Raw genomic sequence first — 24,639 nt, 5'->3', positions numbered from 1 at the left:
ATATTAATTTGGCATTGATTTGCAGTTTTTTTTTTTTTTTCAAAAGTCTACACACAAATCTGAAATTAGCAAAATGCAAAAATGCCCCATATCTGCTGCAAAATGAAACACTACATTCAAAATACCACAAACCAGCACTTTTTTCATAATCATATATTTTTGGACATATCATGTACACACTGTCATTCTACATTTAAGACTCTTCTGTCTGAATCAAGTCATTGTTTGTCATTGAGGTCATGGGAAAGCAGAGAAATGTGCAGCCTTAAGAGTTGTTTAACATAAAGACAAATAAAACAGTTTGTTGTGTACTTATTGTTCATATCATTAAAACATTAATGCTTCCATTTTGCTCAGTTGTCACAACAGTTTTAGTACAGTGGCCCTGAAGGTCAAAACACAACATTTCAGAAAACATGCACACAGAAGGCTTAGTTTAAAGCGGCGCTGCCAGCAGAGGGTGCGCTCGTTTACTAGGGTGAACTGTGGCGGCGCGCTGTTGACAGCAGGGTGGAGTTGGCTGGTTGGTTGGTGGGATGCGGACTTTTCAACAGGACAACTCCCTCTGCCTCTGACTTTACACTTCATACACTCATCAAAAACACACGCTGCGCTGCTGTTGGACCCTTATGTCAGAGCTCCGCAGTCGGAGATGTCGCTCGTAATCCACTTTCTAACAACTTTGGGTGAGTTGAAGTTTTTTTTTACTTTTGAAGTTTGAGGTGCTGTCAGCTCGCCTGGGTGGAATCTCATCCTCTGTAGCTGCCAGAAAATCTCCAGCATCAACACATGTAATGAGATCCACATGAAAACCATTACGCACTGCTCTCCATGCGTTTTCCCAGAAATTATACTGTGCCATAAGGTAGGAGAAGGTAAAGCTGCACACAGCCCCAGTCCTTGTTTCTACAGAGTGATCCATGTGATTTTAATTTCAGTGGTCTGGCCGCAAGTCTGCTCTGCTTCTGGGTTTTATAATTAAAACCAAATAGACTGTTAAATATCAACAGTGGCCGGTTAAACTGAGGATCTGATTCAGCGTTAAATAAAGACTTGGTGCGTCCTCTAACAGTTCTCCTCCCCGCAGCCCTGTGCTGGTGTCCTGTCAGGGCGCTGGTCCCGGAGTTTGCGGACGTTTGCACCGAAGGCAGCTGCTACCCCGCCACAGGTGACCTGCTGATCGGCCGGGCGCACAAGCTCACCGCCTCCTCCACCTGCGGCCTGAAGCAGCCGGAGCGCTTCTGCATCGTCGGACATCTGGAGGTAAGAGAGAAAGAAAAGGAGAGGGAACAGAAAATAAAGTACAGTATGTGAGTTTGGAAACACTGATTGATGAGGGGTTTTTTTTATTTCCAAAGCACAGAACTACACAGGCTGCAACCAGCAAGTATCCTCATCATCAATAGGTCTGACAGGTTAATTTGCATTAATCATTACTCTCTAGAGCCCAAGCTAACATACTCACCATCTGAGGAGCTGGTACCACTGATTCTTTTGGATATTTTTCTTTAAAAATGTTGACATTGATTTTCTATAACTGATTGATTAATGAGTCCCTTTAGCTCCAGAGTGCTGGTTGGTTACACATAACAACATTTTTTGTGGCTAACTCTTGATATCACATCACTCTTCTTACTTTTTATTGTTTGAGACTAATGTGTTGTGCATGACATGTGGGAAAATAGATTCAAAGACCGTGAATGAGTCAGTAACTGAAAATCTTGAACCCTGAAGCGACAGAGGGAACTATAGTGTGCACGAATGATCCTGATCTATTGTTTGATTGCAGGAGCTTATTATAAACCACAGACCATTATGTTCTCTGCTTTTTGTTTACGTCTCATTTGTGGTTGTGGTTTTACTCCTGTTATTGCCTTCAGGCCACATTTTCCCCATCGGGACCATGAAGATCTGGAAAAATAAACAATAACTCTGTGTTTATTGTTGATATCCATTCATGTGATATACTGCATGTGATGCTTCATATACAGTATAGATAGTTACACTGTGAGTGCTCAGAGTGGAGGCTGTTTGGGTTATTATGAAGCATTTTTATGATTCCAGTCTGGCTGGTTTTGGCAAAATACTGTGTGTTCAGATGAAGTTTATCAGCCAAGTGTGACACATGCAACAAGTATGATCCTTGTTCTCATCAACAATCTATCTGCTGTATATAAACAGTATAAGTCAGACAGACAGTCGATTAGTTGATTAAAAGAAAAATAATCAGTGACTATTTTGTAGGTGACTGATTTTTTTTTTTTTTTTTTTTTTAAGCAAAATTTCCAAACACTTGATGTTTCCAGCTTCTCCAATGTGATGATTTGTCTCTTTCTTTCAGTCTTATGCTGCAGTATAGTAATATTTTTGAGTTTTGGACAATTCATTCAAGACAAAAAGCTTTTTAAAAACATCACCTTGTGCTCTGTGACACGATTCTGTTCATTTTTCCACTTTATTCTAATGTTTAACAAACCAAACAACTAATCAATTTAGAATTCACATGGTGAGGATGATAATATGTTTCTCTCAGGACCTTTATTTAAGTGAAAGCAAGTAAAAATACTCCATTATATCACAAGGAAAAGTACTGTACTGAACATGCCTCTTAATTGTATAACTTAAGTAAGCATTCAAAGTAAAAACAGTCAATACCTCTTGTATATTACTGCTCATGTATTTATGTGTAAATAGCATTTTACAAACAGGGCATCATCTTTCAAATACTCATCATATGTTTTGTCTGAAAAGAACCTTCATTTGTAAAGTAACTACACACAGTAACACAGTAACTACAGCTGTCATCTCTGTGAGCTGCGCTGTAGTAGAAGCAGTGGGTTAAAATGGAACTTTACTGTATAAACCATGAGGTTAGGTTCAATAAGTTAAGTAAAAAGGTGTGATTTGTGTCCTTCTCCTGCAGTTTCTTGAGGAATAACTTGTCAGAAACATCTCTACAGAACAGAAAGTGGCTCAGTTCTCACTTAAATAAAGAATTCATTAAAGCACTGTTGGACTTGAACATGACATATTTACGACAGTGACTTATCACTTATGAATTCTTGCGAGAGAAAAGGGTCAGTTGATGTCAGCGATGTGGTTGAATGAATGAATGAAGCTGGGGATGATCTGTGCTTGCAGCGGAAACACCAGCTTGATTTAAGCTCTGTCTCTGTGACTGTTCCAGCGATAAACCCGCAGATGAACCAAAAACTACCCAGATTACATTGTGTCTGTGTGTGTGGGAGCATGCACATGCACGGTATCTGCTTGCTGTTTTGTCGAGTGGGAGTGCAGACATTCCCCTTCACAATAAAAGCACTGTGTGCCTCACAATCCCTGCCCTGTTGTGCATGTGAGCCGGGGGCGAGGTTTTGGGGATATTCTCCTTTTATCAAACATCCTTTGGCAAGTCTCTGTGTTTGAATGGTGTCCTTATGGAATCACAGTGTGGGGGTCTTTTCTGAGCTCCCCCGAGGATGAGCACAGTCAACAAGTATGAGCTGCAGATGAGGAGGGGAGGAAGTCCGACTCAAGTGGCAGACATTTTTATTTTTATTTTTTTTAACCACTGCTGAGTGGAGCCACTTATCCAGGCTCTGCTCACATTTCAACACAGACATAGTTGGCTGGGGCTCGGTGAAATTGAGAAACTCGTCCTGTTTATTCACACGCTGAGATATTGTGAGAAGAGTGTGTGTGTGAACCAGAGTGCAGTTTGTGTACATGCCAAACCATTTGGCGAGGCCGTGAATACAGACACAGCACAGGCAGTCATACGAGAAACATGATATATACTGTACATCAGTCATTTGAATCCACCTCTCCAAGATCTTTTTCCACTATTACGTGGCCAAAAGTATGTGGACACACAAAACTTCAACCCATATGTGATTATTAAACATGATGTCTTAAAACAATTGCCATGAATCTGCTGCTGCAAAACCCTTCACTCTCTGGTTTCACGCTTTACACAAGAATTTGGAAACTAGCTGCAGGAATTTGCGCCCATTCAGACACAAGAACATTTAAATTAGATGAAACTGATTCAAAAAAGGGCCTAAGAAGTTATTGAGAATTTAATTTATTTGATATAGTGCACACACTTTAAAGAGTTGAAGAGATATGTGATTCTTTTCGCCATTACACCTCACTGTAATGTCATCATTTTATAAAGTTTGTCAGAAATACTTCCCTGATGGAGACTGTTGACTCTGGCAGTGGTAGAGAAATCTAGGTAAAGATCTAGATTCATGTGATCTGGAGCTGGAGATCTGGTTCTGACATCTGGAGGAGAAAGGTTGAGGTGATTCACTTTGATCAGAACAGTTTCAATAGTTTTTTCAAAAAAAATCACAATCTGGTTCCATCATCTTAAATGTGAGTATTTGCTTCTTTTCTTATATGAGAGGTATCTGAATCGTTCTTGGACAAAACAAGCAGTCTGAAGAAATAGCATGGACATTTTTTCATTGTTTTTTTGTTTTTTTTTTACCTTTTTTTTAACCCAAAAGATAAATTGGTTAAAAGGAAAATGACTGCAGGTTAATCAACAATGGAAACAGTAAATGTTAGTTGTAAACATAGATGCAGTTAAGCAGGTAAAGTTCCTTGCATCCAACACACCTAGTTTTATCCATCAGACTGCCTGACTGCAGCACAGTTCAACAGTTACTCCTCACTATTAATAGTTTTTACTGGAACTACTATTAGTTCCACTAATAGTTGATAGCCTGTTCTGCTGGCAGAAAAGGCAGAAATCTCAGACCCAAGGCAAATAAAACCAACTCTATTTGAGTGGCAAATGCCATGAGAGGTTATTGAGGAGATGTTTTATTTGTAATTTGGGTGAACTGACCCTTTAACGCCCTCTAACCCTCTGTCCATCAGGAGGAGAAGAAATGTTTCGCGTGCGACTCCAAGCAGATGTACGACGAGGACGTCAACCCTGTCAGCCACACCATTGAGAACGTGGTCACCACCTTCGCCCCCAACCGCCTCAAAACCTGGTGGCAGTCGGAGAACGGTGAGAGACAGGAAACAGGAGACACACCTGAGAGACAAGAAAAGAGAGTGTGTTCATTTTTGAATTAGAGACACTGACTTCCTGAATGTAGAGCAGAGTAGCGTGTGAGCTCACACAGAGACTGTTCTCATGGGAACTGAGCTCAGTAATGAGTAGACAGGAGATCACAGAGCCTCTCGCTGCAGCCAATCACAGCAGGCCTAGGGGGCGGGGCTTACAGGTGAGATGAGGAGAACAGGTGTGCAGGTAAGAAACAGATGTGTGTCATCACTTGGACACACATGGGCCTTTAAAGTGGGGAAGAAGGAAGTGTGTAATGAGACACATTGGTTTAGAAGGATCTGCAGTGGGAATGAGTTAAAGTTATCTCAGCCTGAGAAACTGTAAGAATGAGTTCAGTAATTACAGGATCTACTTTCTCCTACATCTAACATATAGTTTCACATGGAGAAAATTCACAGTGAAGCCAGGTGTATGATCATAAACACTCTATAAAACAACAAAACTATGGTGTCTATGGTTAAATATACAGCTACAGCACACTGAGTTAACTATTTCTCAGGTATAACTACACACTATGTAAAAGATTTTTCAAGACAAAAGTCACAAAAGTAGAACTCTGAGATGCCATTTTGCTAATTTATGCTCAAACCCTTTGATTTACAGTGGCAATGTAAGCAAACAACACCACAACTGTCATCAGATTTTTATTCAAATGTTGCTAAATCTTGAGTGGTGCACTAGAAGCATGAGACATCCCAGTTTTACCCGCTTCAAACCAGCGAGAAAAACTCCAGATAAATCATTAATTACTTTAAAAAATACATAAAGCTTTCATGTGAAAAACTAAAACTTGAGCAGATAATTTTGTGTTCATGTGGGATCCCATCACTCAGTACTTAAGGTACTTTAAATAATAAATAGGTTTGTCCCAAAGTGCTTAACACAAAAGAGCAGTGTGCAAATGTGCCTTATATTCAACCAGTATGTGTGCAGATGTATTGTGAATCTGTCACAATTCTTTGCAAGAAAATACATTTAAAGATGTTAATATGATGTTTTCAAGAAAACTTTAAAGACTCTGTGCAGAAACCGCAAAGTCCTGATGTGAGAACAAGCACGACTACGGTGCCTCCAACGCACAATTAAACACTAATGGCCTGTTTCCAAAGCAGGAACCTCACCTGTGTTTCACCCAGAGGAACAACGGTCTCCTCAGGCAGCTGATATACAGCACACACTGCAGTCAGATGCCTCTTGTCCTGTGTAAATATACAGCATGTGTTTAGTTTGGGTTATTCCAAACTCTTCCAAATAAACAGGCAAATCACTATAGTTGAAACCAAGAATCTCCATCATAATATTATTAATTGGATCCCTGAAAGAAATGACATTACAGCAGCAAGTTCTCATGCAGACCATCAACTCCTGCCCTGTTTGCTCCCACATTCACACACTGTACATTCACACACTGTTCCCTCAGAGTGGTGGGAATCTGTCAGAGGTGTGAGTCATGGAGGGAGCGGCGGCCAGCAGTGCAGATGGCCCTCAAACTGCAGGAAGCTGCGGACACACAATGGCTTCACTTGGGATTTCCTAATTCCCTCGCCAGTAGTCCTCCAGTTCCATCTTGGCCTCTGAGCCGATTTCACCAGCTGTCGTTAAGTAAAAACTAGAAACTAAAACTAAAGTGCTTTATATTTAGAGATTTACGTAGCACTATTGGGCTGCACCACACAAACTAGTTCTTACATAGAGATTAGTTGTTGCTAAATATTTACACTCGATAACTGTGATTGTTACATAGCTAACTGCACTAGCTAACTAACAGAACTAAAGATAGCTGGCTAATACTTAGACCAAGAGTATTGTTAAAAGATGTAACAGGATACTGATATATGTGGCGTGATATTTGATCAAAGTGCTTTTTAATTAATCACTTTAATTTCCAAATATAACATTGAACAGGTTGCACCCACTGTCAGAACACAGCAAACTGAACTAGCTAAATGACAGAGCTAACTTGCTAATTTAAGTAGCGTTAAGAGGTAGATGTGGTGATTTGATCAAAATGTTGTTTAATAATCATTTAAAGAGAAAACATTCCCTAAATACGCACATTATACCTCACATTACAAAACATAGAAACATTGATGGACAAATAATGTTGATCAAATTGTACCCAAAGTTCTGAAAGCAGTTAACTGAACTGTAACCTTAAATGACAAAACATTATACCAATAGCTTTGGACTTAAATGACTAAATAATGTTGCTTAGCTTGCTTTGATATTTCCCTGTCACTCTTAACTGTACTATACCAACTGGAGCACAGATTTCTCTAGGACTTTGTTAGCTAAATGCTAATGCCAACATGCTCACAGTGGCAGTGCTAATACGCAGATGGCAGGTGTAATTTTTATCTGATGAAAAATGAAGGAGTTACCAAAATTCTAACAATTCATTGTCAGAGGACCATGAATATCTGTTCTAAATTTAATGGCAATCCATCCAGTAGTTGGTGAGACATATCACTCAGAACCACAAATGTCAACCTCATGGTGGAGCTAAAGGAAAACCAAAGTCATTAGGATCTATCTTCTGGGGAACAAGAATATCTGTACCAAATTTCAGGGGAAACCATCCAATGGTTGTTGAGATATTTCAGTCTGGACCAAAGTGGTGGACCAAAGGACAGACCATAACTGCCATTTCTAACACCACGCCTCTAGTATGGCTACTAATTTACACACTGCTAGTCTTTTCTAAGATATTTCTAAAGTTTTAATGGTTTAACATGATTTACTAACTCAAATCTGGAACTACCACATATTTAGGACTTTGCACACAAACTTAAGTGATGGTACAACACAATCCAGAGCCGAACTTTAAATTGATTAGTTTTGTATGTAGCCGTTGCCAGAGAGCCAGCTGACCCTGCTGTACAAACACAAAGAGCCTGTAAATGTTGAGCATAGTTAAAGTGTGTGAGAGAGCCCATCTGGGATCTGTTGACATTTTAAATACAGAACTCTTATGAATGGAAAGAAAGACATACAACTTTAATAGTTCATTTCCTGTGTGTTTCCCTTCACCTGCAGGTGTGGAAAATGTGACCATCCAGCTGGATCTGGAGGCTGAGTTTCACTTCACGCACCTTATCATGACCTTCAAGGTGCCTCTAATACACACCCCCACAAACATATATACACAATATCATGCAAATACTCACATACTCACTGCATGGAGATAAACACGGTGTCAGACAGCTGTGGTAGAGGAATGTGGAAAATCCTTCTGGTCTCTGGAGAGTGGTGGGAATCAGAGGAGGAGGGAGAGGAAGAGTTCGGGACTGTGCAATAAAAAGCCCTGAACACCGTCACATGGTTGGCTATGATGGTGGACAGCTGGATTCTTGTCTTTCATTGACATTGTAGTCAAAACACACACTCAGAGACACACATGCAACATACATCCTGTCCCATCCTGTTTTCAGTTAGATGACAGGAAAGATCAACACCTTCAGCAGCCACCACCTTTACAGCAGTGCTAGTGCTTTATATTTAAGTTATTTTAATTTATCCAAACCATAAGTTATCATCATTTCACAGCGAGTGAGTCTAGATGACAAGGAATAAGAAAAATTTGTTTTGGATTTCACTATGATTTGGTTTCCCTTTACACAGAAACTTTCATGTAAGGTTTGGACTATTTGGACTATTGGATATCACTGTAATTACTGTAATTTCAGAATAATTTTCTGTCTGTATCTGTTCACAGACGTTTCGTCCGGCTGCCATGGTGATCGAGCGGTCCATGGACTTTGGGAAGACTTGGCAGGTTTACCGTTACTTCGCCTACGACTGTGAGTCCTCGTTCCCCGGTGTGTCCACCGGGCCCATGGTCAGAGTGGATGACATCATCTGTGACGCACGTTACTCAGACATCGAACCGTCCACCGAGGGAGAGGTGGGTTGGATGAGAGTGTCAAATTAGAACATAGGATGTCAGTCTCTGAGGAAAAAGAGCCCATAGGCTAACAAAAGTCATTTCTAATACAAACTTTCACCTGCTTTCTGATTTTAGGTGATATTACGGGTGCTGGATCCAGCCTTCAAGATCGAGGACCCCTACAGCCCGAGGATACAGAGTAGGTAGCTCTTGAATTGGCATTAAAAAGGTTTGATGTTCTTGGTGTTTTCCCCTAAAGACAAGCAGTGAACATGTTACAGTATTGAGATGATTCCCAGTCACTTTTTAGTTGTCTGTAGTCCAGGTAACAGCTACCTGGAGCACAGCTGTGGGGGTCAGAGGTCAGATAGAAAAGCACTGGAAAAAATTTCACATATGGAAGCGACTCAGCCTTTGTACACTCACCTACATCCAGACCAAGACACACGTACACACTCTCACCTCTTGGCGCACACACACATGCAGAGGCCTTATAATAAGTATGTGGTGAATGCTGTGGGTGTGTGAGGAACGGCAGCGGCGTCCTCGAGGTCTGAAGTTGCATCTTTCCCAGGAAAAATGTCAAAAAGTGTCATAATAATAATATAACCTCACTAATCCCGTGTGTGTGTGCAGACATGTTGAAAATCACTAACCTCCGGGTGAAGTTCATCAAACTCCACACTCTGGGCGACAACCTGCTCGACTCCCGCGATGAGGTGACGGAGAAGTACTACTACGCCCTCTACGACATGGTTGTCCGTGGAAACTGCTTCTGCTACGGTCACGCCTCTGAGTGCGCCCCAATCGATGGAGCCCCAATAGGAGCTGAGGGCATGGTACATCAAACACACTGTCGAGTGATAAAAGAGTTACCAAAATAAGAGCTGAATCAAGATTTAAAGTTTGTTCTTAACCTTAGAAACAGAAGTTAACAAAACTATCTTACCCATTCAGTAGCTGTTCTGGAGCTTTCAGTCACATCACATGGTTTTCCTCAGCAGATGGACTGTCTGTCTGATCATCTTAAGCATCAATGGAAATTTTAATATTTCCAATTTCGTGACAACTGGATAATAGCACCTGCTGATGAAGATCATGTGATATGACTGAAAGCTTCAGTACAGCCACTAAGTGGAGCATAAGATGTTTTGTCAACCAAGAGTTGCATTGTTTTCAAATCACATCAACAGCAAATCATAATCACAAACATGCTGTCGCAGTTTTATTACCACAACATCTGTTTAGTAAGCTGTCTCGTAGCTTTTGATCATATCACATGATCTTCATCTGCAAATGGCTGTCAAACTTATAGATGTTCAACTGTACATTTTCCCTCAGCACTTTTAAGAACTTGTTTTCCATGTAGGCTCAAAAACTGATTTGTTTTTTGTGCTTGGAAACAGCAGTTGAGATTAAAACTATAATAACCCATGGTCTATTTAGTAGCTATTCTGTAGCTTTTGAGCATATCGCATGATCTTCATCAGCAGATTACATCTACCAGATTGACTTGTGGAGAGATTATTTTCTCAACTTCTGTAGTCAAGGTTCAGAATGAACTTCTCACTTCAGTTTTTAGATTTAGTTTCCAACAATTTGAATTGCTCCAATAATACTTCTGAATTTAAACAAATATACTGGTTAGATTACATTCTTAAATCAGTAATAACTTACTTTTGTGTGTAGGTCCATGGCCGCTGTGTGTGTAACCACAACACTGAGGGACTGAACTGTGAGCGCTGCCAAGACTTTTACCATGATTTACCCTGGAGACCTGCAGAGGGGCGAAACACCCATGCCTGCAAGAGTAAGAACACAAACACAAACCAATCTGTGTTTTTCTCTAACCTGTTCACACTTACACATTAAAAGCTCAACAAATAGTTTCATTCCAGTATAAAACAATGAGGTAATAAATAAATAATCACAAAAGCATGAAACATTATATTGATATATAGTTTACAAGAGTAAAGTCTATACACCATGCTTAAAAATAAAATAAAATGCACATTTTCCAAGGAAAGACCAGCAGTAAGTCTTCCTCACTTTGTCCCCTCCTTTCTCAGGGTGCGAGTGTAACCATCACTCCACCTCGTGTCACTTCGACTTGGCCATGTACATGACGACCGGCAACGTGAGTGGGGGCGTGTGCGACGACTGTCAACACAACACGGTGGGCCGACAGTGCGAGCAGTGCGCGCCTTTCTTCTATCAGCACCCCAACAGAGACCTGAGGGACCCTAACGTCTGTGAACGTACGTCACCTCCACACAACCTCTGACATCTGACTGTTTAAACTGCTCCTCCTCTTTATGGTCCTTTCTACCCATTACAACAAACAGTCAGTTAAAATACATGTTGGTGTGTCCTCCTCCAGGACATGTCTCTCTGTGTTTCTGCCTTAGACCTGCGACATCTGGAGCTGCACTCACCAACTGTGTTTAGTTCTTTGAAGTGAAAAGTAGAAAGTAGCTGTTGTTACAGCGTGATTGTAATTACCTACTAAGTACTGGGTACAAGTGGAAATAGTGCTGTGAAATGAAACACAGCCTCCCCCTCTTTTTACCTCCCCTTCTTTTTTCCTCTTTACAAGACTTGACTTTTAAATTACACACTGTTTCTGCAGCTCTTTGCTGTTCATTATCTTGTTCTTTCTCACTGGATCTGTAATGTTATTATAAGATAAGCTAATGTTGTTTTGGCTTTGGTTTTTTCATTACTTTCCACACTACTTTCAACATACTGTATCTCTGACATTCGTTTTCTTTCTGCCCTCCTCCAATCATCATGTTATTTTGCAAGATGTTTCAACATTTCTGTATCATATTGCTCTTAAATTTGCTGTGTATTCATGATCCCTGGAGGATAAATGCTAATGTTTTTGGTGAACTTCTTGTCTTGCATCACCATCATCATTACCAAAATGTCAACTTTAACATAGAAAATATCAGATCTAATGTGCACTAAATTTACTGTGTGCACTCATAGTTCCCAGAGGATGAATCACTTCCATTTTGGACACTGTGAACCTTCCTTCAATATTTAAGTAATCATTACTTTGCTGAGCACTATCATGAGTAACTTCTATTGTAAAAAACCTGTTATAGTTACTTTCCTGATGCATCTCATAATCTGAAATCTGTGATATATCTTTTCACATAACCATAAGATATGGAAATAACGAGCTTTCTGGTGTCCATATAATCTCCCTAATATCACTTTTCATGTCTTCACAGCGTGTAACTGTGACCCGGCCGGGTCTCTGCAGGGCGGACTGTGCGACTCACGAACTGATGTGGCGGCTGGGCTGATCTCAGGCCAGTGTCGGTGCAAAGCCTATGTGGAGGGCGAGCGCTGCGACCACTGCAGACAGGGACACTATGGGCTGGGACAGGGGCCTCAGGGCTGCCTGCGTAAGTCAGAATTAGTCATATTGTTATTATTATATCTCGCATATGGATTTTGTAATGTTTCCTTTCTTTTTGTTGAGAAAAAAAAAGTTGTTCAGCTTTTCTGCCATATTAATTCCAGGTCTCTGTGTGAAAGTTCACAGACTGAAAAAAAGGAAAACTAATCACAGGAAGTTACAGCTTAATTTACCCCTGAAACATACCAGACCCCTTAATCTTAGCCAGAGCCTCTTTAATTTGTCCTTTAATTTGAAAAGGCCCAAACTCATTAAAAACCTCAACTTCAAGAGATCTTGATTAACAAATGTAGTAAAACGTAGTACATTACTTTCCCTTTTGGTTTTGTGGAGGATCTGGTTTTCATAGTGAGGAAAACATACTCAGTGTACATATACAAACATATACCACAGTCAGACAGACTAATGCAGTTGAATCTGTTGCTTCATTGTGTGTTTTGGCAGCTTGTACCTGTAACCTGCTGGGGACTCTGCCGGGAGGAAACTCCTGCGATTCAATCTCAGGAAGGTGCTTCTGCAAACGGCTCGTCGACGGACACAACTGCGATCAGTGTCTGGTACGCATCCAAACACAACTGTCAGCCCGAGTTTGGAAACTTTTCCTTCTCTGTTCATGTGTATTAACCAGAGCCACTTAATGTTTATTCTCTGACTTTTTGTCCACAGCCGCAGCACTGGGGTCTGTCCAATGACATGGACGGCTGCAGACCATGTGACTGTGACCAGGGTGGGGCTGTTAACAATAAGTAAGTTCTAGAAGATAAAAGTATTGAATGCAATCTTTTATCCTGAATGTGCACAACACCCAGAGGCGCTCCGGCTCCATCCATCCTGTTTCAATTTCCACAGGAAACATTTCGGAAGCCGAGGGTCTGGTCTTGATCAGCCACATTTATGAGATAGTTTAAAGCTGTTTTGCTGACAGTTTTCATGTTTTACAAGCATAAATACGTGTTTGCAGCTCATTCAGATGCTTTTTTTAGATAAAAGATGCTTTTCAGATGTATTGAATTATGCTATAAAAGATATTTGACAACAGAAACAGAAAAATATGCACATAAAAACAACTGTATGGTGAATTCATAGAGAGCAGGAGGAGACTGAACAGAGATTTAACAAGCTGTGTAACTACAAGAACCACAACAAATAGTTTCACTGTGTATGTGTGTGGGCAAGGTCAGAAACAATTGAACTGCATGAGTAGAATCAGTAAACAACAGTAACTTGCTGGAAACCAGTCAAATTACAGTTTAGAGGTAAGTTTGTGTTCATCTTTGCATTTCTCTGCATTATAACTGCACTTATAAAAGGCAGCAAAACATAAATACATGAAAAATATACTGTAGATGCTGCCATGCATATGATAAAAAACATCTATCTCTGTCTCTCCACAGCTGTGACCCTCACTCTGGGCAGTGTGTGTGCAGGGAGCACATGTTCGGACGGCGCTGCGATCAGGTCGAGTCCGGCTTCTACTTCATCGCTCTGGATCACTACACCTATGAGGCCGAGGACGCCAAGCACGGACCCGTGAGTGTGTCATGACATACCAGTGGTGCTATTGTGCAGCTGTTCTTAGATATGCCAACCGCTCTCTGTCCTCGTTTGTGTGTCAGGGTGTGACGGTGGTGCAAAGGCCTTATCCTCAGGATCGTAGTCCCACGTGGACCGGTATGGGTTTCGTTAATGTGCCAGAAGGAGCCTACTTAGAGTTCAACATCAACAACATCCCAGAGTCCATGGACTATGACATCCTGATTCGCTATGAACCACAGGTAAAAAAAGAATAAACTGATTATATTTATAGACAACTGGAGGGCGGGGGTGGGTGGGTGGCATCACAGCTCCATCTTCTTGTACTGTGAAACAAGATTGTGGACGTTTGAATCGCCATTTTGGTTTTGATTTCATTATCGTCACACCCCTGTTAGATACATTTCAGATGCTTGTTAGATATTTGTGGATCTAATTTAATTTGGGTAATGTTGACATTATTTATGTTTAAGTTTTAAGAAAGGAAAATAACTTCTGTGTAATTGTCTGTTTATGTTGGCAGCTGCCAGAGCAGTGGGAGCAGGTGAACGTTAGGGTGCAGCGTCCTGTCTACACCCCTCCAGCCTTCTCCGGTCACTGCAGCAACTCCATCCAGAGTGGAGACGAGCAGTCCATCTCTCTTCCACCTGGATCCAGGTAATGCATCAGTCTTACTCTGTGTGTGTGTGTGTGTGTGTGTGTGTGTGTGTGTGTGTGTTGTCTGCCTCACATACGTTTTCACTACACGCTCTGACTCTTTTCAGACACGTGCTGCTGGTGAGGCCGGTGTGTTTTGAGAAAGGCCTGAACTACACGGTCCGTCTCAGTCTGCCGCTCTATTCGTCCTTCAGCGACGTCCAGAGCCCATACACACTCATCGACTCCGTACGTAGAATTTACATCCACACACACACACCTGCAATTGTTGCTCAGTTTTTACGCTGATGATTCAACCATGTGAGTTTCTGGTTCGTCCAACACCCAACACTGTCTGCAGAGGAAGAAAGAGAAACTAACTCTTCTTTCAAATCCATGTTTTTATTGTGGTTTACATTCCCCTGCCTCCTCCTCCTCTTCCTCCTCCTCCTGTCTTCATAGTTGGTGCTGATGCCCCGGGTCGTCGAGCTGGACATGTTCAATGGGGTCGATGGTGAAGGAGCGTGGGATACATTCCAGCGCTACCGATGTCTGGAGAGCAGCCAGAGCGTCGTCAAAAGCCCCATGACCGACATCTGCAACGACTACATCTTCAGTGTGTCTGCTCTGCTGCACAAAGGAGCCATGGGTACATAGTTATGTGTGTTTGTGGGCGAACTTTGGCCAGTCCAAACATGGCAACATGGTGATTCATATTTCTTGTAACATATCCGTTTTCCTGAACCTCATCTTATTTCCCAGCATGCCAGTGTGACCCTCAGGGTTCGCTCAGTGGTGTGTGCGAGGCCAGCGGAGGTCAGTGTCGGTGTCGACACAACGTTGTCGGCAGGAACTGTGACCATTGTGCCCCGGCTACGTTCCTGTTCAGCCCCGCCGGCTGCAGACGTAAGTATTGTGCACGATTTCATGGTTTAATGCTCATTTAAACCACAAAATGAACTGATCTAAATTCTACCCCCACCTCCCCTCAGCTTGTGACTGTGACCTTCGGGGCTCGGTCAGCGCCTTCTGCCACGAGGCGACCGGCCAGTGTAACTGCGTCTCCGGGGCCTCGGGTCGTCAGTGTTCCCACTGCCTACCGGGCTTCTGGGGCTTCCCTCAGTGCCGACCCTGCCACTGTAACGGCCACAGCGAGTACTGCCACCCTCAGACCGGAGAGTGTCAGGGCTGCAGAGACTTCACCACCGGACACAACTGTGAGAGGTGATTAGATGACATTTAAGACTGAATCCGAGCAGTTAAATTAGACTGTCACGCTTGATACTGTGTCAAAGGCTTAATTCAAACTCCATGTTGAAGTGTCCTTGACTATAAACCACAACAGTTTGGGACATCCTGGGACAACTCTAAAGACAAAAGTGGAAGGAAAAAAATCATACAAACAAAAGTCTCGTAACAGCACTTTGCAATAATGAGCCACTGTGGCATCCAGTCTGTCCTCAGTCCAACATGACAAGATGAAGAAGTAACGCTGCTCATATAGCACCTTTAAGTCCTCATTTTTGTGACTTATGAATGACTCAAGTCTCGAGTCTACAGATGTGTTGCAAACCCTTTCTGATCCAGTGTAAAAACATGTGTTCTTGCCTCTAGTGCTGCTGCCACCCTTAGAACAAATTTAACCAGTGCCAAGGCTCCTCAGATCTTCAGCGAAATGTTTGTTCCATCCATCCACTTTTGTATTATGGGTTGCAGAGTTTAGAGCTCAGGCTTTATGTCGTCCAGTTTTAGCAGCACAGTAAAATGTTTTCTAGGCTTTCTATAGGTACACAGAGGACTTTATGTAGTAAAAAGTAGAATCATGTGAACACAACCTGACAGACATTCCTCAGTAGCAGAGTGTCAGTGGGAAATCACTCACTTTTGACCAAGCTCTCCCTCCACACAGCCTCAGGAAGCTAAATCAAAGAGATCTGAGAGTGTTTCGACTTTACCTTTTTTCTTTTTTTACTCCCAGGTGTTTGGCTGGTTACCATGGTAACCCGGAGCTGGGTTCAGGTAGCCACTGTCGCCCCTGTATGTGCCCTGACGGACCCCGCAGTGGACGCCAGTTTGCTGACAGCTGTTACCTGCTGGATTACTCTAACCAGCTGGTGTGTGTGTGCAGCCCGGGCTACAAAGGTAAATAAACACAGATTTGTTTTCATGTAAGCAACTTTTTTTTTTCCTAAGTGCTTAAATCTTTACGTCATTATGTCTTCACCTCACACACGTGTCACATCATAAACCCAAACAACACTTCAGTGCCTCTGTAATTAGCCTGCTGGCCTCTTTTTCTAGATGCGTGAACCTCAACTAAAAACACAGGAAAAAAAAACAAAAACTTCCACTCTCCTGTTTCCTCTCCTCATCCAGGTGCCAGGTGTGACGAGTGTGCCCCCGGTTACTTTGGGAACCCTCTGGTGCCCGGTGGCCGCTGCTTGCCCTGCCAGTGTAACAACAACATTGACATGCACGACCCAGGGTCCTGCGACGCCCGCACAGGTGCCTGTCTCAAATGCCTGCACCACACCGAGGGCTACGGGTGCCAGCACTGCAAACCAGGTTACTACGGCAGGGCTGCCACACAGAGCTGCAGGAGTGAGTACATGTATAGTCTTCCAACAGTCACTCCAAGTGTTGAAACCACTCAGATTGACAAATACTTAAAGTCCAAAGCTTTCTAAAGGCCTGACCTTTCCTCCTCTGTGCAGAGTGCATGTGTTACTCTGTGGGCACGGTATCTCGGGTCTGCTCCTCCCCCGACGAGTGTCAGTGTGATCAGCTCACTGGTCAGTGTCCCTGCCAACCAAACGTGGTTGGTCAGAACTGCGACCGCTGCGCCCCCGACACGTGGAACATTGCCAGCGGAACGGGCTGCCAGCACTGCGACTGCGACCCCGTCCACTCCTTTGGCTCCTCCTGCGACGAGGTGAGACAGACACCGTGATGAAAACCCAACAGCACAGCTAACTGTGATGCTAATCATTCCCACACTTTTCATGGTAACAGAAGAAGCTGTGGTAAGAGGTGAAGCTGGCAATCTACAAGATTGCCTGTGAAAAAAAATTATAAATAAAAGCCTGAGCAGTAAAGGGGAGACCTCCCCCAGAAAAGGACTAAATAACAAGGATGGGGTCACATCTGAATCTGGACACAAATTCAGGACACCACACTTACTTCTCATGACAAGTAAAAGAAAACCAGACCAGCAGCACACAGAGTCATAACCACACAGCAAGTCCAATATCCATCCGCATTATTTCCTGCATTATCATTGCGGCAGCTGCTCCAGTCTGCTCTCTATGAACATGATGTATAGCGAAGCTGAATCCCACAAACTCATCTGTCAACGAGCTGCTGTTGCCAAACTTTCCCTTACACAATGTGGGGGAAATTTTCCAAACGATTCTCCCAGAGAGCAGAACACAGCGTGGCAACATTAAATCACTGTGACCAACCCATCTAATCACCAAGGCCTGTGTGATGTTTGTGTAATTTTTTTTTTTTTTTGATATACGGTCTCCAGCTGTTTGGGAATTAGCTTCTCTCTCTCTCTCTGTGTTTTCTGTGGCTCTGCTTTACTCAAACACACAGATCTTGGATGTGTATACTCAGACATGCACATAAAGAATAGAGAATAGTGAGCACCCACTCGCACACACACAAACATTTGGGTTTCTGTGTTTACTGGCTGCTCTCCATTAGAGGAAGGAAGTCTCAGAATACACTGTGGAATAACTAAATACACATTTCTCTAAGGAGGAGCGACTTGTATCAAACTACAAAGATCCATTGTGTCTGCGAGTGAAAGAAAGGCTGGAAATCATGCTAAACAAGTCTGAAATTTCAGCTGTTTTTCCACACAAAATCCACTAACTGACGTGATTCTTCTAAGCGACACCACCTGATGTTCTTTGTCTTTCTGCTGTTGCTGTAGGTCACAGGACAGTGTTCGTGCAAACCTGGTTTTGGTGGCAGGACGTGTCGAGAGTGCCGAGAGCTTTTCTGGGGGAATCCAGAGGTTAAATGTCACGGTAAGTCATCTTCACCCATCACCTGTAAACAAACAAAAAGACAGAAAAATAACAAGCCCACCATGAGTTACCAGCAGCTCCAGTTTTATGACATGACATATTTTATACTACAGGACATAAGATCAAAAACAGTGATGTTAAAGCCACTATATGTGTAGATTCTATTTATTGTATAACACCAAATCATAAACGTACATTATCTCAAAAGGTCGAGACCCAGCAGTTCCCACCACTTGGCGACAGTGGAGAGGGAAAAACCTCTTTAATACTTTGAATTTACATTCCCAACTTTGGTGACACCAAGTGGTATCATCAAAAAATCAACAGTGTAGTAACTGCAGTCTGTGTTTTAGGGCAGAAAATAATCTCATAATATCAAACTTAAATAAAGCTATCATATTAAAGCTGCTTTAATCTATATTCTACATTAGTCAAGGTGACTACATTTAAAAAGGTGTTGCTCGTAGTGATGAAGCCACAGAGTCACCAGTCGACACAGATCCCTCAGCTCTACAAAGCATTTTAGCATCTTTCAGCTAATTGTGTGTTTTTACTGTATTTGTTCATTCTCCAACTGTTCTCAGTAAAAAAAAAAAAAAAACACTGTTCACTACCAGTTGGATCCTAATGCACAACTCAGATACACCAATAAGTTTTTAAAAATTTCACCTTTATTTAGGCTCAGGAGACAATGGCAGGCAGGGATGAACAGAGGAAGTCAGGAAGTAACCAGCAACAGGCAAAAAAGGCAAAGTCCAAAAGCAAACAGGTGGTCAAAAACACATGAGTTAGGCTTGAAAGCTGCAGCAGACACTCAGAGCGCAGGTGGAAATGGACTGGTATATACACCAGGAAGTAATTGGGAAATGAGGTACAGGTGAGTAGGTGGGCAGGGAGGAGTCAGGTGGCTTGAAGGCGGGAGGAGGCTGGGGTCACCTGAGGGCAGAGTGTGAAATAACAGGAGAGTCAGTGATTCTTGGCGAAGGCAGACAGAGAATGGACAAATTACTGAAGTGAACTGTGACACATTCTGCAGATAAAGAGCCAGATATTCCCCCTCAGGAGCTGGTGAAGACCAAAAACAGACACACACTGTGAAACATATTAACAGTCAGAGTGAGGTCAGGTAGAAGCCAAGAACAAGTTCTCAGTTGCTTTGTTTGTATGTTTAAGGTTCATTGTCCCAACACCAGGGAACATGGTGTTGTTCATCTAGTACGGACGTGAACACACTCAAACAGCCTTAAATCTCGTGGTCACTGTTTCATTTCAGTTTCCAGAGCCAAACACTGTCCAAATACACCCTGACTGCGCTGTATTCCTCTGTCTCTGTTTCTTTTAGATCTTGTTTTTCTCCTTGGGTGGGTTCATTCTGGCCTGAGTCACCATGTTGGAAGACTTTAAGTTGTTTTTCCGTGGTTTTCTCCTCATTTTGTGTGTGTTTTTGTCTGTGTGTGAGCAGCTCATTATGCAAGCCAGAAAGCACCGGTGGTGAGTTTGAAAAGGCTTTGGAATAAATCGGTTTTGTCGGACAGCGACTACATGTCAGCAGCACTGAATCAGTGAGTTGGCGCTGGTCTCTGATCCCCCGCCCCAAAAAGTTTTATTGTCAGTCAAACAAACTGCTGCAGAGTCCATCTGTGCGCCTCACAGTAGCTGGCTCACCCTCAGAGAAAGAGAGAGAGGGAGTAGGAAGGAGAGGAGAGGAGAGGGGGAGCAGAGGGAGGGGATCTGGGAATGACCTCTTGTTCCCCGCTCATGAGAAGCAGATGTTTTCCAGAACTCCCAGGCATCCCATTTTCGTCATACACCAACACCCAGAGGACCCAGGAATCCTGAATTATTCCCGCTGGATTCCCTAAAGGGTTTCTTAAGCTGTTAAACCAGCTGGACCTCTCTTCCTATCTGCACAGATAATACACTAACTCGCCAATTCCTGGGAAATCTGAGCGCTGCGGCCACCTTACAGAGAAATGTGTGGGAGTAGTGTGATAATAAAGCCTCTTACAGATGCTGCAGCAGCTGGGAGGTTGCTCTTATGGCCAGATGTAGATGTTAAAGAGGTTAAAATGTTTGTCGCGTCTGCATCTTTGCAATGCATTGTGTGATTTATGAGGATCAGGGTTGATGGTCTGTAGCTGTCGTGTGGCGCTTCTCAGTCGCCCTTAATCACAGTGTATGTTTCTGACCCAAACGTGCTTCTGAAGACAGGTGTAATATTTTACCAACTTCAAACCAAACCCTCGCCCTCCGCTCCATAAATCACCACAAACAAAATGCAGCAACGCTGATGGAGACCTCTCACGTCCCTGCATTCCTTCTTCCTGACTCACACCAAACCTCCTGCTTCTCTGAGAAGGGAGGGAGGGCCGCCCTGTGGACTCTGGGGGGGGTCAGCGCGACCTCCATGGTCCAAGTTCAGGAGTGAGTTTATTTAGGAGGAGGTGCTGGAGGTTGAATTAACTGACTTATTTCCCCAGGGAGACTTGAAAACTACCACTATATAAGATTACACACCATATGATGTTTTTTATATTAACTGTTCTATGGGTCTTTACAGTTTTCAGGCTTGTTGATTCCAAATTATCTGCGGTTGGAAGGGCTCATGACCTCAGGATATACCTATGCCTCTTCCTGGATTTACTTGAATATTCCTGGAATTAGTCCCTGCCCTGACATTCCCTGACTCTGTGTGTTTCCAGCTTGCGACTGCGACCCTCGGGGATTTCCAGCCAGCAGTGCCACCGCGCCACAGGCCAGTGCACCTGCGTGGAGGGCGTCTCCGGCCAACGCTGCGACAAGTGCGCCAGGGGCTACCAGGGGGAGTTCCCCGTCTGCAAACCCTGCCACCAGTGCTTCGCCATCTGGGACACGGTGGTCGGCGAGCTGACCAATCAGACCCGACGTCTGGAGACCCAAGTGACGGAGCTCCAGACCAGCGGGGTGACGGCGCCGTACAAGGAGCTGATCGGCAGCCTGGAGAGAAACGTCAAGGCCGTGAGAGAGATAGTGGAGAGCAACCCTGCAGCAGTGAAGCTGGAGCAGATACAGGAGCTGATGCACCAGATCATGTATGTACAGAGACAAACAGAGACCAGCAGAGGGATGTAGGAGACACCTTCTCATTACTGTTTTCATCATGTCCTCAGTGGTTTGATGTCCTACCTAAACGGAAAGCTGAACACGACAGAGGAGACATTGAACCAGCTCCACGATGACGCCAACGCCACCGATGTCAACTTGGACGCACTGATGGATGAGGCCAACCAGCTGGAGCTGAGGGTCCAGGAGGTGAGACAGCAGGTGTACGATGCCAAGAACGCCAACATCCAGGGTGAGAAACCTTTAACTAACATCTCCTGACTCCCATACATCAGTTATACAGTACTGTGATATCCCAGACAGAGAAAACCTCTTGATGTGTGTGTGTGTGTGTGTGTGTCCAGGTGCCATGGACACCATTGCATCAGCACACATGAAGTCTACAATGGCGGAGATCAAGGCCAACGCCTCCACCACTGATCCAGGGAACACAGTGGAGCAGTCTGCCACAGTACGGAAAGCCACTGAGGACAAACTGAGCAGCGGTCAGAAGGAGTTCGACCGCAAGCACCAGAGGAACACGCAGAAGCTGGACAAACTGTCCAACGAGCTGGATAACTTTGACCTGTCACCTCTGAGCGAGAAGGTGAGAAACGCTGGAGGACTAGAATCCACTGAAAGAGAAGAAGACTGGTTCACTCTTGGTGTTCACTCTTTCTCTGCAGACGTGCGGTGGTGCAGCCGAAGGCGACGCCTGCTCTAGCTCGTCCTGCGGCGGGCTGGGCTGCGTCGGCGAAGACGGAGCTCCTCTGTGTGGAGGAGAAGGATGCGAAGGCCTCGTCACCACCTCCCAGACTGCTCTCAAATCAGCCAAGGATCTGGACCAGGAGATCCTAGCTGCTATGCAGGAGGTGGACAAGCTCTCCAGGATGGTAAGTGAACACAGTCATCATTAGCTCATGTAGAATAACTCAGGATGGACGTGTGCAGTCACTGATTTTGTTTTTGTACAGGTGTGGGAAGCCAGCATCCGCGCGAATGAAGCCAAGGCGAACGCTCAGGAGGTGCTGGTCAAATCCAACCGGAGCAAAGAGAGGGTGGAGCAGAGCAACGAGCAGCTCCGCAACCTCATCAAAGAGATACGAGACCTCCTCACCAGTGAGCACACCACATAGTTTCCAGTGCTGATCACTATATTGGTTGTAGAAACAGAGGGATCAACTGCATTTTGTTTCTGGTCCAATCCAGATGACAAGGCAGATGTTTCAGTGATCGAGAAGGTGGCCAATGAGGTGCTGGCGCTGGAGATGCCGACCTCGTCTGAGAAGCTGCAGGAGCTGACGAAGGAGATCAGGGAGAAGGTCAGCACTCTGACCAGCGTGGAGACCATCCTGAACCAGAGTGCCGAGGACATCCAGGCTGCCGAGACGCTGCTGAAGGAGGCCAAGGCCGCCAGGTAACGTGCGATATCTACGTTATGTTGCTTTAAATAAGTAAACAAGTCATCTCAGCGTTAACGTGTAAACTGTGTGTGTCCATCAGCGAGCAGGCGTCTAACATGAAGCAGACAGCAGACGTAGTGAAGGCAGCTCTGGATGAGACTGAGCGTGCTCAGAGCATCGCCATGGACGCCATCAAGCTGGCCCAGAACAACACTAAAGGCACTTTGGACCTGGTGATCTCTGTGAGTTTGACTGGGAGAGACACAGGGATGACAGGATGTTTTCCATTATCTTATGCTTTAACATGTGTGTGTGTGTGTCAGGTGGAGTCGGAGACGGCCAAGTCAGAGCTGAAGCTCGGTAACACCACGGGTCGTCTGGTTCAGCTGGAGAGGGAGGTAGGCCTACTGAGACAGAACAACCTGGAGGTGAACCGGCTGGCGGAGACGGCCGACTGGATCACCGACCAGGCCAGAAAGGACGCAGAGGAGGCGCAGCAGGTCTCACACACACACACACACACACACACATCCTTACCTTTTGAAATATCTTACAATTAAACTGGGTTAAGGAGACCACTTTCCATCCCTGTAAATCATATGTGTGTGTGTGTGTAGGAATTTGACATGGAGGTGAAAGATAAATTCGAGGAGGTGGAGGACCTGGTGGAGGATAAAGGGGAGTCGGTGCTGCAGGCGAGGAGGAGAGCAGATGAACTGCAGCAGGAGGCCAAAGAGCTGCTTGCCCAGAGCAGCAGCAAGCTGCAGAGACTCGGAGGTAGCCATTGATACACACGTCACAAATCACTGGCGATACGTGTATAAATAAATACTATGAAACACACAATGTTGTCACTTTCAGAGTTGGAGCGCTCCTACGAGGCCAACCAGCAAATCCTGGAGGCCAAAGCTGCGGAGCTGGCCGAGCTGGAGCAAGCTGTCCGCCGGGTCCTGGAGGAGATCAGTCACAAAGTGACTCTGTACAGCACCTGTCAGTGATGATCACCTGGACGGACGCTGCAGCTCCTCAAACTCTTTTACTGTTCTCAAGTGTACTGGCTGGGATTTTAATAGCATCAAATGTTTGGAAAGTATTTAAACAAACTGCTCCCAGATGATTCCCTGAGTATTTCATAACTGTTAGGACCAAACACTGTTAAAGATGCTTGACACTGTCGGTGCCAAAAGTTTTGATTGTGTGTGAGCCAGCAACTTAACACCTGGGTAAATTAGACAGCTGTGCCAAGAAGTATTTTAACAATGGAAACAAGCTTAAAGCTGCCAAAGACCAGTAAAGTATTAAAGTCCCAAAGGAAACCACTGAAAGCCAACGTGACCTCAGTGCTAGAAACTAGAGAATATAGAACAATTTAGCCGTGTAAGCTACGACAATCTGTGTATTTAAATATATGACTGAACATATTTGATAGTAATATTAAAAGTTTTATATAAACCCAAAGAAATGCAACATTGTCTGGACCAAAAGGCATTTGTGGAAAAGTGCTATGACCATGAACAAAGAATAAATTTTGATTTGAAGATGAA

At 43.9% G+C, this 24,639-nt stretch overlaps 1 protein-coding gene across 1 annotated transcript; it reads left to right on the top strand.

Annotated features, from left to right (window-relative positions):
- Window positions 1–173: 173 nt before the first annotated feature.
- Window positions 174–24,639, top strand: lamb1b (laminin, beta 1b). Its single transcript, XM_018697286.2, is given in 34 exon segments — window positions 174–686; window positions 1,088–1,263; window positions 4,891–5,026; window positions 8,126–8,199; window positions 8,805–8,993; window positions 9,111–9,174; window positions 9,612–9,814; window positions 10,665–10,785; window positions 11,045–11,233; window positions 12,215–12,391; window positions 12,850–12,962; window positions 13,072–13,151; window positions 13,800–13,935; window positions 14,022–14,180; window positions 14,462–14,595; window positions 14,703–14,823; window positions 15,037–15,223; window positions 15,337–15,480; window positions 15,567–15,798; window positions 16,553–16,716; window positions 16,951–17,175; window positions 17,289–17,506; window positions 18,515–18,611; window positions 21,314–21,334; window positions 21,337–21,682; window positions 21,761–21,945; window positions 22,058–22,299; window positions 22,379–22,585; window positions 22,667–22,811; window positions 22,902–23,109; window positions 23,196–23,337; window positions 23,419–23,595; window positions 23,713–23,872; window positions 23,957–24,639. Coding segments are annotated over 34 exon segments (5,343 nt in total). The 5' UTR covers window positions 174–652; the 3' UTR covers window positions 24,094–24,639.

The sequence above is a fragment of the Lates calcarifer genome, linkage group LG18 (assembly GCF_001640805.2).
Source record: "Lates calcarifer isolate ASB-BC8 linkage group LG18, TLL_Latcal_v3, whole genome shotgun sequence".
Lineage (NCBI taxonomy): Eukaryota > Metazoa > Chordata > Actinopteri > Centropomidae > Lates > Lates calcarifer.
The sequence above is the reverse complement of the archived record's forward strand: the minus strand, read 5'-3'. Positions and strand labels throughout refer to the sequence as shown.